The sequence below is a fragment of the Artemia franciscana genome, chromosome 6, assembly GCF_032884065.1.
Source record: "Artemia franciscana chromosome 6, ASM3288406v1, whole genome shotgun sequence".
Lineage (NCBI taxonomy): Eukaryota > Metazoa > Arthropoda > Branchiopoda > Anostraca > Artemiidae > Artemia > Artemia franciscana.
The window spans coordinates 6,387,649-6,399,838 of NC_088868.1; the positions used below are offsets into that span (position 1 = coordinate 6,387,649).

The 12,190-nt window shown below is 33.8% G+C and overlaps 1 protein-coding gene across 1 annotated transcript in view; it reads left to right on the top strand.

Annotated features, from left to right (window-relative positions):
* Positions 1–10,232, top strand: part of LOC136028433 (zinc finger protein 664-like) — an 11,922-nt gene extending 1,690 nt beyond the window's left edge. The window contains exons 2-3 of the mRNA XM_065706276.1: positions 120–316; positions 7,890–10,232. Of these exons, the coding sequence (XP_065562348.1) occupies positions 120–316; positions 7,890–8,836 (1,144 nt within the window). The 3' untranslated portion in view covers positions 8,837–10,232. The remainder of the gene's footprint in view (positions 1–119; positions 317–7,889) is intronic.
* The last annotated feature ends 1,958 nt before the right edge of the window (positions 10,233–12,190 follow it).

Sequence of the window (12,190 nt, forward strand, 5' to 3'; positions counted from 1 at the left end):
TAAACAGAATGGAAAGCCCAAAAACAAATAGGCAATCTTTCAGCCAGTCTTGCAAGACTCTTTGTGTTTTAAAATTATATTTTAAAACCTTACCAAGTCTTTACTCCCTGATTTCTAAGGTACATTCATCCTAAATTTTCTTTAGAACTTGAAGAAGAACCGTCCAATGAAGACGAAAACGTGTTTGGATGTACAAATCCTATTTTACTACCCAAAGAGCCGGGTCATTATTTAAACTTACCTTCAGATGTCTCTGACAATCTTCAGGCTGATTGCCACACTGTTAAACAGGAGCCAAATATTAACATAAACGATGGTAAGCTTTTTATGTACTTCTCCAAAATTTGTCTGCCAAAACGAAATTTTGCACCCCCATCTTCATTGGGAAATGTAGCAAAAGCCGGAATATATTTTTAGTGGATGGCTAAAAATTAATAGACCATAAAATCTTTCTCTAATGGTCGAATTTGTGTAAGCATATGCATTGGACAAGTTCTTTTTGGAAACTGGAATGATTAGGACATAGCAATTTCTTGATCAAACCAAAACCTTGAAAAAAAAAACAGTTCATATAGCGAATGTGTTGGTCTTATTTTCACTTTCTTGTTAAACTTTGATGGTCTGATTCAATCGCAGTGGTGTATTTAGATTTTTTCTTCGGAGAGGAGGGGCGCCAGTTAAAAGATCCTGGAAGTTCAAAAATTTACCAGTAATTGAGTTATGCTGTGATTTATTACTATGCTACAAAAAAAAGGGTTCAACCAACGAAATCAAAGAGCTCTGTAATCTAGCTCTAAAGAGCAAAAGTTTGAGGAAGGGATAGCCCTCTCATTGGTTCTATTTAATTTCTGATCGTTTTTTTAGATCATGCCCAGTTCTAACATAGATGTGAAGGGAGTACCCGCCCTGTAAACAGAGGCTCCATTTGGGCCAAATCTTGGGGTGGGCATGAACTCCATTTTGCCCTCCCCCCCCCCAACTTTCACGTAAGAAAAAATGCGAGTTTTGGCAGCACATTAATCGAATATTCTAAGTAAAAACTCATTTTCAGCACCCGTGTGTTGCATGGAAATGTACTGTAGCCCAATTTGGAACTCAGCCACACTGACCTCTAAGATTAATTATAACATCAAAGATCATAATCAACGAGGTTAAGTGATTAAACTGAAAGTGGAAAATTCAACCAGACTAAAGGCTGGCCCTCCTCAGCGAGAAACTTTCTTATTTAAGTAAACAATACGTCGGCGAAAGTAATAAGCGTGCAGTAATTTCAAATCAATTGGACAGAATGGATTATGTTGGACATAATGGATTATTATGGCCGGCAAAGGGCCCTTTGTGGTGGAAGCTTGGGCCCCCTGAAAAATCTGGGGTGGGCATTTGCCCACCCTGACCCCCCCCCCCCCCAAATGACGCCCCTGCCTATAAACCCCCATTTCTTGCTGTTAGATTGTACATATCAATAAAAGCAAATTTATTCGTAGTGCCTCACTGTTTCGTTTTTTCTGCTTAAGAACTCAAATAATTAAATCTTGGATTGTAATTAAAATTTTAGACGAAACTTGAATGTTTAGTCAAGATTTCCAATAATAAATGGGCATAATTAATGCAGTCTTTGAAGCATATGCCCCTCCAGCCAGACAAAATTGTCCATTTCCCCTCTATAGTAGCTGATGCGCAATTATACATCACGAAACATAATTTCAAATCATGAAACATAATTTTAAATTAAAAAAAATGGGTTCAATTAACAAAATTGAAGAGCTCTAATCTTGCTAATATTTCAATCAAATGAAAAACGATCTAAGAAATGTAAATCCTTCACTGCAGTCATTGTAAATAACACACTGTATATAATTCACTGTAAATGTATTCGACATAATCACTGTAAACTCTTACATTGGTCAATCGCTTTTTTCCAACTGTGTACTCACTCTTGATTTAATTCCCTACTCTTCCTGTTACCAAAGCCTGCTTACCTGCTGATCAAAATTTTGACTGGATGTGAGAATTAATGTATTTAATGAGAATTAAATTAATTCTAAAAATTAATTTTGAGAGTTAATGGGCTTGAGAGGGAGGCTGCCTGCCTTCCAAATACTTTGACTCTTCAAAAGGGCACTAAGCCTTTAGTTTCCGTATTGAATGTGTTCCTTTAAATTTTCCATGGTAGCGCTTTGATGCCTATGATATTGTTTATATGCCCATTTGAAAACCTGCATGTATACAGTTTGTTTTTGTTTAATTGATTTTCCCCCAAAATGTTCCATAAAAGTTTCACCTTAATACACTTAATCTCATTAGTTACAGGAATCGTAGTAGCAGTGCTAATAAAAAAGACATAGTACTTTTTGGTTATTTTAAAATCCGCAACAACATACCCTGAAAGTTCCAACTTAAAAATGTAAGCCGTTCCTGAGATATTGCTATTACACTCTTTCGACAGTCTACATGCGCATAATTTGTTTTTGATTTATTTGAACATCTGCCTTAACATTCCTCGAAACCTTCACCTTAATACCCATAGCTTCAGTTTAGCAGTAGTTGTAGTAACAGAAGTATTACAAGAGAGAGTTTATGAGAGAAAAAAAATGGGTTTAATTTAAATAAAGTAGTGACAGGCGTACTAAAACGTGCTAAAAAAAGCAACAACAAATCATTAATTAATAAGAAAAAATTCCAACGTTTTGATTCCACATCCGGGAGCCTTTGCCACCGGAAAAAAACTGTGTTAATCATCCAAAGAAAAAGAAAAAGAACGACACAAACGAAACAGAAAAAAGGAACAAAAGGCAAAACTAATAAATAAAACTCAGATCTTCATAAAACTTCCAAAGTAGGAAAAACTTCCAAACTTTCAAAGTAGTTTTTTTCTTTTTTTCCCCGTTCATGAAGGCTCACGGATGTGGAGTTGAAATATTCGAAATTTTTTCATTAATTAATGTTTTTTGTTGCTTCTGTTTTTTGTACGTTTTAGTTTCTTACTGTTTTAAAAAGTAGAGTTAAGAGAAAGAGTCAAACTTTAGCGTAAAGAGCGGGGCGTTGATGAGGAAAAAGCCCCTTTCATATACGGAGTAATTTCTGTTCGTTTTAAGTTTTAATGTTGCTCCTTACTTTCGTTTAAAAAAGTTGTTTTTTTTTTAATTTAATTCTCTGAAAGGTTCACCTGAATGTCCTTTCTCTTTTCGGATACTGAAGTTCAAACTTGCCCACCTTTCTCAATTGCAAATACTATGTGTAATCAACGGGCGAATAGCATAACTTATAGCCCTTGCCTCGACGCCCTTGGGGTTCTCAATTATGCTGAACAAAAGGGCTATCGCAAAATGTTGATTGGGCGTGTTTGAGGAATTCATGGGGGTGGAATGGGGATGATTGCTGCCTTCTATTCACTTCTGTGTCTTCAAAAAGGGTACGAAAATTTTCAATTTCCCATTAAATTCATTATTTTCAAAGTTTTTACAAATACTCCTTCTATGCGAAGTGCCTTGGAGAAAAAAAATTAATAACTTGCGCCCATATTAATCTTAACTCAGCAGCACTATTGTGCTGCCTATGTATATTTTTGCCCAAATCTATTGCCCAAATGTATATTTTTGCAATTCATTTTGCTGTTAAAAATAAAACAGATAGTAAGTATTCTTAATGAATAAACTTTAAAATTTGAATTTTTTTTATTTCTTGATAGGTTTCGTTCAAAACTCGTCTGTTATTGTCTAGAAACTTGTAAAGGGGCTTATTCAATTGCGAATCGAAATTTCTAGTGCCCTCTTTAATAGTCAAAAGTGATTGGAGGATAGCCAGATCCCCCCCCACTATATCAATCATTCGTTCAAATAAATTCAATCAAAATTCTAAGATAGCCATTTTGTTCAACATGTTTGAACGTCCAGTATTTATATTATTGGTTTGACAGCCCCCCGCCCCTTTCCCACAGCTCACAGGGCAAGGGCTATAAGTTATTCTAGTTGCCCATTACTATATATTATATTATAAACTTCGGAGAGGGCTAATTGGATTTCAAATCAAAAACTCCAGGTGCCCTTTTTAAGAGTCGAAAGTGGTTGGAGGGCAACTAGCCCCCCTGCCCCATGTCCCCTTTTCTCCAAATACATACGGGAGAAATTTAGAAATAGCCATCTTATTATAAATAATCTGAAGACCATATAACAAGGCCCTAGAGGTTGAAGCAAACCCCAGGGCCTGGGTATAAAGGTTGTAAACCAAGGGGGTATATAAGGTTTTTATGGAAGGGTTGGTCAAATAAACTTTAGAGGAGTCTCATTTATTGGAAATTGAAAGTTTTAGTTCTATTGTAATATTCAAAAATGAGGAAAGGCGACTATCTCCCCTCCCCCAACGCCGTTTTTCCCCAAACATAACTGATTAAAACTTTGAGATAGCTATTTTGGTTAAAATGGTCCAAAGAATATATAACAATACCTCCAGGGCTGACACGACCCCCTGGAGCCCTGGAGCAAGGGTTGTAGTTATGGTTTTGTGCACAAAAGTTTTTTATGGAACGGGTGGTCAATTAAACTTCGGATGAGGATCATTTATTGGAAATTGGAAGTTATAGTGCCGTTTTTAAGATTGAAGGTGATTTTAGGGCAACCAGTCCCCTCCCCCCATTTCTATACCCATTATTTCCCAAAAAATCATCCAATCAAAATTTTGTTACTTCTATTTTCTTCAGTATTGTTAAAAGGTCCCCCTAATAGCCCTCAGGAAGAGCTGTACCTTAGGGAATTCATTCATTGTTTAGATATACTAATGTTATTGATAAACGTATTCGTGTTTTGACCTTTACTTTTCAAAAAGACGAAGGGCATTTAGGTGAGTCTGTCAGGGAATGTTGAATTAAATCAAAACACGTTGTGCGTTTATGGGTTAAATTCTCCATGAGGAGTTTCCTGCATGAGTACTTTTCTATTAGGAAATATTTCCGGAAACAGTTTTCCAAGCTGGATCGCGTTTCCTCCATTTACTGCATGATTTGGAAATCGATTAGAAATAAAGAAATTTAAAAAACAAACAGTCTTTTTTCATATGAATGTAGGCTATGACGACTTTTCCAGGTGAATTTTTCCGAAGAAAATTTTTACGGTGGGATTTACAGCTAGGACGACATTGTCCGAAAGAATTATACATGTGAGGAAATCGCCAAGGAGGGATTTGTGTGTGTGTTTGTGGGGGGGGGGGGTCTATTGAGGGGGGATCCCGACTTTATTTGAAAAAACTAACAGAAATAAAAACAACAAAACAAATTTTTCAACTGTAAGTAAAGAGCATTAAAACGAAAAAAAAAACACTAATCTTTGTCTAAGGTTTGCCCCCTCCCCCCTCCTAAATCTTTCTCTCTCTTTACCCTAAAGCTTTACTTTTTGACCCAATTCTTTAATAACGGCTTCTAGAAACACAAGGGTTGTTGAACTGGTATAAGAAGCTTCAGCTAAAAAGCTTTAGTTAAACGGTCGAGGGATTGAGGAGGGAGAAGTACCCCTCATATACGGGACAATTTTTGTTGGTTTTATGTTTTATTGCTGCTTCTTATTTTCAGTTGAAATTTTGTTTCATTTAATCCTCTTTAAGGGATATCAGGCAAAGATCGACTTTCTGTTCTAAAAATTTAAGAATGACTTATGAAGCATAAGGGTCGTTTAATTAGAATAATAAGTAAGTTCTAAAAAAATAACTTCAGGATAAAGAGCTTAGTTTTGAGATGTCCTAATTTCTAATTCTGCTCTTTACTGTCAGCTGAAAAAAAAACCTTGTGTTTGTTTAGTTTCTGATCTTGTTTGAATAATCTCTGAAAATTCAGCCTCCCCTCAATGGTAAATCCTTTCCCTCACTGAAAATTCCCCGTGGAAAGATCCTCTCAAGTACCCCCTCCCCCTCGTGCGCTAGAAAATGCCCTGTGTCCCAATAGAAAATCTCTCCCGGAAAAGTATCTTTCTACATCCCGACGGCCAATTTTATATAAATAATGGGTAAATTTTATAGCTTGTACCCCTTCTTCCGGGAGCTGTTAGGGGTAAATCATCCTCAGAAACATAGTTACTAGATATTTTGAAGTTCTTTTTTTCTTTCATAAAATGGTTATCTAAAAAATTTTATCAGACAACTTTGGGAAAAATGAACATGGGAGGGGGGCTAGCTACTCTCTAATATTTTTGGTCACTCACAAATGGCATTAGAACCCTTAATTTCCGTTAAAATGAGCCCTTTCCTGATCTTCTAGGGTAACTGGTTCGATACGATTGCCCCTGGGAAAAAAACAACAAATAAACAAACATCCGGGATTTTGCTTCTGGCAAAAAAATTACAAAATCCCATATTTTGTATATAGGATCTTGAACCTCTACAGTTAAGTTTTGTTTGATATGCTGAACCTGTTGTTATGATTTTCATTAAGATCACTTTTTTTTGGTTTTTTGGTCGTTTGCCCCCTCCCCCTTCTTCAAAAATTTGGCAAATTTTTCTTAGGCTCGAAACTTTTACTGAGTTACATTAATCTTGATGAATTTGTATATTTTTAATAAGCATCAATATTCAAATATCTTGATGTATCCATTGTTACCAAGACTCGGTTTCTCAGAGTTCTGGCTGCTATTGAGTCACATCAATCCTTGCTATGGTCCTTGCCTTTTTATTTTCTGTTGGTCCGTATTAAATTTTTAGAATATTTTTTCTTCTCTCCTCTTGCTTTAATAGTTTAACTTAAGACACTAATGCTGGGATCATTTTGTTACTTGATTCTGTCTGTCTGTTAAGTTGTATTTTTTAATTTAGTGCACTTTGTTTTTTTTTCATGCATACACAGAAAACTGACTGAAAATCCTTGAAAAATCAAAATTATCCTTTTTTAAGAGCATTTGTAGATCCTTCCTCTTGAAAATTTTAAGTTTATCATAGTTCTGACTTATGAAGGCAAAGATATGAAACTATTGAGTTCAGTGATGCAAGTATATTTACATTTGGATGTAATCTATAGATGCAAGATAATAACATAATTATTTGATTCGGACAGAGCATATACTTACAGTATTTTTCTATCTAATCGTTTCTTTCGAACGCGGTTCCATTGTTAGCTGTTGCTAATAAAAAACAAACCACGGCCCATGGTAACCAAAACTTTAAAACATCTTAAGAGAAACTATTTAATTGGAAAACTTTGAGTCGTTTTAAAAATAAAATGTGGTTCTGAAAACAGATTTTTGGAGTTAGAAAAATAGACTGAAACCACTCGAAGAGGCACTGGATCCGAATAAAAATTATATCATAAGAATAGATATTGTTAAAAACCTCTTGAACAAAATTTGCAGGCCTTCACCTAGAACAATAAAGTAAATCGATTTTATGCAGTGCGACTATTTCCTTTTTTCTTTTCTTTTTTATTTAATAGAAAAGTACACATTAGTGATATAAAGGCTAAAATCAAATTTTCTGTTGTTAAAATATGATGGAATGGAAATCTCGGGTTAATTTTTTTTTTCTATGGTGATTCCAATGGTAGACTTTTTATTCCCATTTGCTTCCAATTTGTACTGTTTTCAAAATTAACATTTTTTTTCATTATAAGTATGATTTAAGTATTAAGAAAAGCTGAAATGATTGATATTATATTTGAGTCAGCATGAAAGAGCAAAAATTTTCCTCTAAACAGGTCTTTTTCAAAACAAGTTTTAAACTTTTGTGTTACTATTGAAACATGATATTTTTGGCTAAACTATATTACTAAATTTATTTGTTTCATGAGTTTTTCTCGTTTTCAAACGCTTGATTCATCAATGAAATACCACATTGAAATTTTATGGCAATCAAAATTTTGTATCATAAAAAAGTTGGCTTTGTGTGGATTTTTATGTGATTTTTTGTGCATTTTTTAGAAGCTGAAGATACATCCTCAAATGATCAACAAATTATTTTTGGAAATGAGAACCCTGTATTATCAATAGAACATAAGGCCAATCTGTTGAAATCAATGCCAAGAGAAGACACATATAAGTGCAAAGTATGTACTAAAAGTTTCTCAACTGATAGAGCTTATTATGCACATGTGACGACTCATAAACCTTTTAGGTGTGATATTTGCGATAAGGTGTTTGGTCACAATTATGAATTGACTCGTCATCAAAGAACCCATACTGGGGAGAAACCTTATAAATGTGAAATTTGCGCAAAAAGTTTTATTTCAAGCTCCGGTTTATCTCTTCATCGGAAAACTCATTCTGGGAAAAAACCTTTTGAATGTGAAAGATGCAAAAAGCGTTTTGCTTCAAGGTATAATTTTACCTTACATCAAAGAAGTTATACTGGAGAAAAACCTTTTGAATGTGATATGTGTGAGAAACGTTATCCTTCCAGTTCCAGTTTGTCATATCATAAAAGAACTCACGGAGAACAAAAAACTGCAGGAAAACTTTACGAATGTGAAATATGTAAAAAACGCTATAATTCTGGCTTCGGCCTGTCATATCATCAAAGAACTCATACTGGAGAAAAACCTTATAAATGTGAAATATGCAAAAAAAGTTTTACTTCAAGTTCCAGTTTATCTCTTCATCAGAGAAATCATACTGGAGAAAAACCTTTTAAATGTGAAATATGTAAAAAATGTTTTGCAGGGAGTTCTGATTTAAATCGCCATAAAAAAGCTCACACTGGAGAAAAACCTTTTGAATGTGATGTGTGTAAGAAACGTTATATTTACAGTGCCAGTTTATCTTACCATCAAAGAAGTCACACTGGAGAAAAACCTTATGAATGTGAAACATGTAAGAAACGCTATACTTCCCATTCTGGTTTAAATTATCATCAACGGACTCATATTTGAAAAAAAAACTAACTTTCGAATATAAATTGTGCATTAAATGTCTAATTGAGGTTTCTGGTTTATCCCTTCATCAAAAAACTTCAACTTTAGACTAACCTCTTGCACATGATATCTATTAGAAATTTTTATTTTAGTTTTAATTTATCTTTTTATAAAAGTACTCATACTAGAGGAAAACTATTTGAGCCATTGATCCTTTCAGTGGTATATTTAAACTTTGGTAACTTATTGGGTGAATTCTAGATAATGGAGATTATCCATTGTTTCAAAAGGAATAAGATGCTGGAGATGAAGTTTGTTAGAAGAAACTCATGTGACTAGATTTGGTTCGTTTGAGAACAGTGTTTATGTTAAATTTAGGACATTTGGAAAAAGATTGGCTTGTTTTGTTTGCTTAGAGAGTTAAAGTTTCTATTTTTTGTATGAAAAGTTTTTTCAAGATCTTTGAACTATGTTGAAATGAACCACAGACAGTGCTGGGTCCGGGCGTTTTTACCACTGGGCTTCAGCATGGCACGTGGCAGGCTTCTATATATATAGATTCTCATTGTCCCTTGTGTTCTAGGTCCCGGCAACGCTATGTCATTTTTGGATCGAATTGATGACGTAAATTAGAATCCTAATCAGGCCCTTTCTCTTTGAGCCGCAAGTCTGGTTTTGCGTTGCTCTGGTGTTGCCTTTTTGGTGACATTGTAGGATAATTATACACGCATTGCTTTTGTAATATAGCGACACATCTTCTTTTTTTCCTATCTCTATTAAGGCTTTCGAATTGCTTTAATCCATTGCCAAAATATATTGAAATATTTGTGCAACCACCAGTTTTTTACATTTTAAACAATTTAATAAAATTTAAAAAGAGCCTCAATTTTTTGAGCTCGTGTAACGGTAATAACGTGTGACGGTGTAACGGTAAAGATAGTGTAAGTACAGACACTGCATTTTCATATATATAGACTGAACTTCAAACTTTTGGTTTTTTGTTTTAAGGTGTTCGAATTGCTTTAATCCATTATCTTAATATATTGTAATATTTCTGCAACCACCAGTTTTTTACATTTTAAGCAATTTAATAAAATTTGAAAAGAGCCTCAATTTTTTGAGCTCGTGTAACGGTAATAACGTGTAATGGTGAAACGGTAAAGATAGTGTAAGGACAGACACTACATTTTTATATATATAGACTGAACTTCAAACTTTTGGTTTTCTGTTTTAAGATGTTCGAATTGCTTTAATCCATTATCTAAATATATTGAAATATTTGTGCACGCACCAGTTTTTACATTTTAAGCAATTTAATAAAATTTAAAAAGAGCCTCAATTTTTTGAGCTCGTCTAACGGTAATAACGTGTAATAGTGTAACGGTAAAGATAGGACAGACACTACATTTTTATATATATACTAGCTGTTGGGGTGGCGCTTCGCGCCACCCCAACACCTAGTTGGTGGGGGCGCTTCGCGCCCCCCCCCCCCAAGCCCCCCCGCGCGCGTAAGTCGTTACGCGCCATATTAGTTACGCGCCATTGTAGTTGTGTCCCTATGTCCCACCTGTGAATATAGATATATATATATATATATATATATATATATATATATATATATATATATATATATATATATACTAGCTGTTGGGGTGGCGCTTCGCGCCACCCCAACACCTAGTTGGTGGGGGCGCTTCGCGCCCCCCCCAAGCCCCCCCGCGCGCGTAAGTCGTTACGCGCCATATTAGTTATGCGCCATTGTAGTTGTGTCCCTATGTCCCACCTGTGAATATAGATATATATATATATATATATATATATATATATATATATATATATATATATATATATATATATATATATATATATATATATATATATATATATATATATATATTTTTTTAACTACGTAAAACTTGCGAATATACAACATTCTTTGCTGTCCCATTGTCTGTGCATATAAATAGATTGTCAGGTTTACCGACTCTTGAACATGCAACATATAATGGTCCATGGGAAAACAATCCGTATTCAGATCTATACCTCATGATTCTAATGATTGCTCTTGAGCTTTGTTGATGGTGATTGCTAATCGACCATTCCCTGAGTCGCCATCGTCATTTATATATCCCCCTGTGCACCCCGGCGTCCCCTTTGTAGTTATGTCCCTGTGTCCCGGTCGTCATTTATATTCCCTGTGTCCCGGTCGTCATTTGTGTCCCGGTGTTCCAGTCTGTGATTTCTCTTTGAGTGTCCGGGCGTCATTTATATTCCTTGTGTCCCGGTGTCCCGGTCGTCATTTATATCCCCCTGTGCCCCCCGGCGTCCCCATTGTAGTTGTGTCCCTGTGTCCCGGTCGTCATTTATATTCCCTGTGTCCCGGTCGTCATTTGTATCCCGGTGTCCCGGTCTGTATATACATTCGTTTTTTAGTTTTGTTTTTCTCCTTTATTTTTTTCCTTTTTTCTTTTTTTTCTTTTTTAGTTTATTTAGATTTTTAGATTTTTTAGTTTTTTTATTAGTTTTTAGTTTTTTTGTAGTTTTTACCATTTTTTTAGTTTTTTTAGTTTTTTTTTTTACTTATGTCCTGGTCGTCATTTATACTCCCTGTGTCCCGGTCGTCATTTGTGTCTCGGTGCTTTGTTGATTGCTAATTTATATTATATTTATATTTATATTTTTTATATTTATTAATATTTTTTTAGTTTTCTTTTTCTCTTATTTTTCAGTTTTTTCCTTTTTTTAGTTTTTCTTTTTTAGTTTTTAGTTTTTTTTTGTTTTTTACCTTTTTTTAGTTTTTTTTAGTTTTTTTTAGTTTTTTAGCTTTTTTAGTTTTTTTATTAGTTTTTAGTTTTTTTTTAGTTTTTGCCTTTTTTTAGTTTTTTCAGTTTTTTTTGGTTTTTAGTTTTTTACCTTTTTTTAGTTTTTTTTAGTTTTTTAGCTTTTTTAGTTTTTTTTCTTTTTAGTTTTTTTTGTAGTTTTTACCTTTTTTAGTTTTTTTTCTTCTTTTGTATTAGTGTGAAATAATTCAGACGTCATATGCGGACAAACACGACGTCACTCGACAGACAGACAGACAGACATAACCCACAAACAACTTATTTTTATATATATTTATTCATATTTTTTTAGTTTTCTTTTTCTCTTTTATTTTTCAGTTTTTTCCTTTTTTTAGTTTTTTTCTTTTTTAGTTTTTAGTTTTTTTTAGTTTTTTACCTTTTTTTAGTTTTTTTTAGTTTTTTTTAGTTTTTTAGCTTTTTTAGTTTTTTATTAGTTTTTATTTTTTTTGTAGTTTTTGCCTTTTTTTATTTTTTTCAGTTTTTTTTTAGTTATTAGATTTTTACCTTTTTTTAGTTTTTTTTTAGTTTTTTA